The sequence below is a fragment of the Penaeus chinensis genome, chromosome 9 (assembly GCF_019202785.1).
Source record: "Penaeus chinensis breed Huanghai No. 1 chromosome 9, ASM1920278v2, whole genome shotgun sequence".
NCBI classification, from domain to species: domain Eukaryota; kingdom Metazoa; phylum Arthropoda; class Malacostraca; order Decapoda; family Penaeidae; genus Penaeus; species Penaeus chinensis.
Genome location: NC_061827.1, coordinates 16378391 through 16380890, shown reverse-complemented (window position 1 = coordinate 16380890; position 2500 = coordinate 16378391). Strand labels below are relative to the sequence as shown.

The 2500-nt window shown below is 55.7% G+C and overlaps 1 protein-coding gene across 1 annotated transcript in view; it reads right to left on the bottom strand.

The window, feature by feature from the left end:
• Positions 1-522: 522 nt before the first annotated feature.
• Positions 523-2500, bottom strand: part of LOC125028683 — a 21271-nt gene continuing 19293 nt past the window's right edge. The window contains exon 5 of the mRNA XM_047618158.1: positions 523-2393. Within this exon, the coding sequence (XP_047474114.1) occupies positions 785-2393 (1609 nt within the window). The 3' untranslated portion in view covers positions 523-784. The remainder of the gene's footprint in view (positions 2394-2500) is intronic.

Genomic DNA, 2500 nt, shown 5'->3' with positions numbered 1-2500 from the left:
AGAGAAAGAGGGAGAGAGAGAGAGAGAGAGAGAGAGAGAGAGAGAGAGAGAGAGAGAGAGAGAGAGAGAGAGAGAGAGAGAGAGAGAGAGAGAGAGAGAAAGAGAGAGAGAGAAATAATAAAAAAAGAAGTCGTGTAAACTCATTTCTTTATTAATGTTTTCTCATATGCAGTTTGATTGCGTAAGCAGGGTCAAGAGTTCCATGGAAGTCATAACGAATTTCCTTCGGCAACTTTCTGTGCTTTAAGCTGTGTTTAAAATATCCTGTTTTGCAGATTTCCAACCTTAAATTGTGCACTTTTTATTTGCATTTTCTGTGTACATTCTTGAATCAACAACTCGTTCATGTTATCACAGATTACTTATGAATCATATTTGTTGATTAAACTGACTCATTTTTTTCTGATAAATCATAAAAGGGAGTATCGATTAGACGTGAATTGCAACTCCTAAAACCACAGGCCGCTATTGCATAGGTAAGGAAGTAAGGGTTATGCTAAGAATTGAAATTTCACTAGAAATACTGTCCGCATCTGTACTATTTTACTCCTACCATCGTGTGCCTTAGACCTTAACTTACACTGAGCTTGTGTTATTATTTTTTTCTTACAATTAGGTCCCACTTCATAACCAGCTTGCGTGTGAAGTACAGTGTATTTATCCTACTGGACGATCTATTCTAGTACTTTACAATGTACAAAAATATGGGGGATGGGAGGAAATAAGGTAACACCACGAATTTAAACTCTAGTGAACAACAATAAACGGCACTATGAACATAACATTATGTGATGTGGAAATCTCCCTTCAGAAGTCTCGTGAACGTCTTCTTGAACTGCTGGTTCGCCAAGGCATAGCAGAACGGGTTGATGGGGCTGTTGGCGTAGCACAGGAAATAGAAGAACATGTACACGTGGACGTTGGTGCACAGGCAGACGGACTCCATGATGGCGATGATGTGGTAGGGCGTCCAGCAGGCCACGAAGGCGCCCATGATCACCGAGATCGTCTTGAGGGCTTTGTTGGCGCGGTTCTGCGACTTGGACTTCTTCTCCTCCTGCTCCTTCTTCTTCTTCTTGAAGCGAATCTTCTTGCCAAGGTTCTTGAGCACGTCCTTTTTGTTCTGGGCCTTGTCCTCGTCCGGGCAGCCTTCAGCCTCAACACTGCGGCCCCTGGGCGTCTTGAAGGGGCTGCTGCAGGAAGCGCTCACGGGGCCACCGTTGGCGGGCTTGGCGGGCGCCGGCGCGCTGTTGCTCTGAGCCTTCGCCGGCACTACCGCTATCTGCGGGGGCAAAGCGGACGGCGCCAGGGTGATGGCTGTCGCAGGATCCCTCAGGGGCGGGGTTGGGACCTTTTTCACCGCGGCGGCCGGCTTGGCGGCCTCCTTGACCGGCGTGGGCGGAGGCGGGAGGGGCGGGCTTGAGCCTGAAGTGGAGTTCTTTGAGGGCGGCGACGGAGGCTTCGGCGTCGAGGCGTTGGAGTCCAGGCCATTTCGGAGTGACCCGTTGCCACTGTTGGAGGGAACAGGCGTGGGCGTGAGGGTCGCTGACGGGGACGGGGCGGCCGTCGGCGCCTCCAGTCGGCGGGAGGAATCCTCTGGGGATGCAGTGCCGTCGTGGTGCGTCCAGGAGGACGACGGAGGGCTCTCGACGACGGGCGACGGCACGACCACCGAACTCTCGTCCATGAATCGCAGGTCGTTTGTGTCCATGGATACCACGCAGTCGTAGGTGCTCAGGGTGGGCGTTGTGGGCTTGATATCCAGCGTGGTGGGCCTCTGAGGCGAGAGCGGGTTGTCGGCGAAGGCGGCCGGCGGAGCGATGGCTTCGATGGCGGCTGCGGTGGTGGGCGTCAAGGGCGTGGACGCGGCCAGGGGATTTAGGCCAGGCTGGAAGGGCGCGGAGGACGTCGGGGGAGGGGGCACTATGGGGATGTCAGTCAAAGGGGACGACAAGGCGCTGGGGACGCCCGAGTTCTGGCCGGAGCCCAGGATGGCGGCCACGGAGTCTGCGGGGACAGGGTGGATGACGGGCAGCGCCAGTAGCGGGTCGCTGTTGTCGGCGTCCAGGAGGCTCTGCTCAGGGATCTTCTTCAGCGCTTCCGTCGGCGGGGACCTCTTGTTGGCCGAAAGAGGCGGAGGCTCGATCTTGGGCAGGCTGGAGCTGCTGTCCCGCTTCTCGTCCTCGCTCTCGATGCCGCTGCTGGACTTCTCCTGCTCCTTCTCGGGGTCCTTCTTCATTTCCATGAAGCTGGTGGTCTCTGTGGTGGACGTCTTGGCGAGCTGCGACGGCTTCGCGAGCGCCTCCTTCGGCTTGTCTTGGCTGAGGAGTGTGCTCTGCGTCTTGGACATTGTTAGGCTACTTCCTCCGCCTCCGCCTCCCCCTCCGTTGGCGCTGCTTCCTCCACCGTCTGCACTGCCGCTGCTCTTCCCTCCAAGGCTTGGCGCTGCGGTGCTCGACTTGCCTCCTGCTGTCGACGTCAGAGCTGCTGGCGAGGCCTT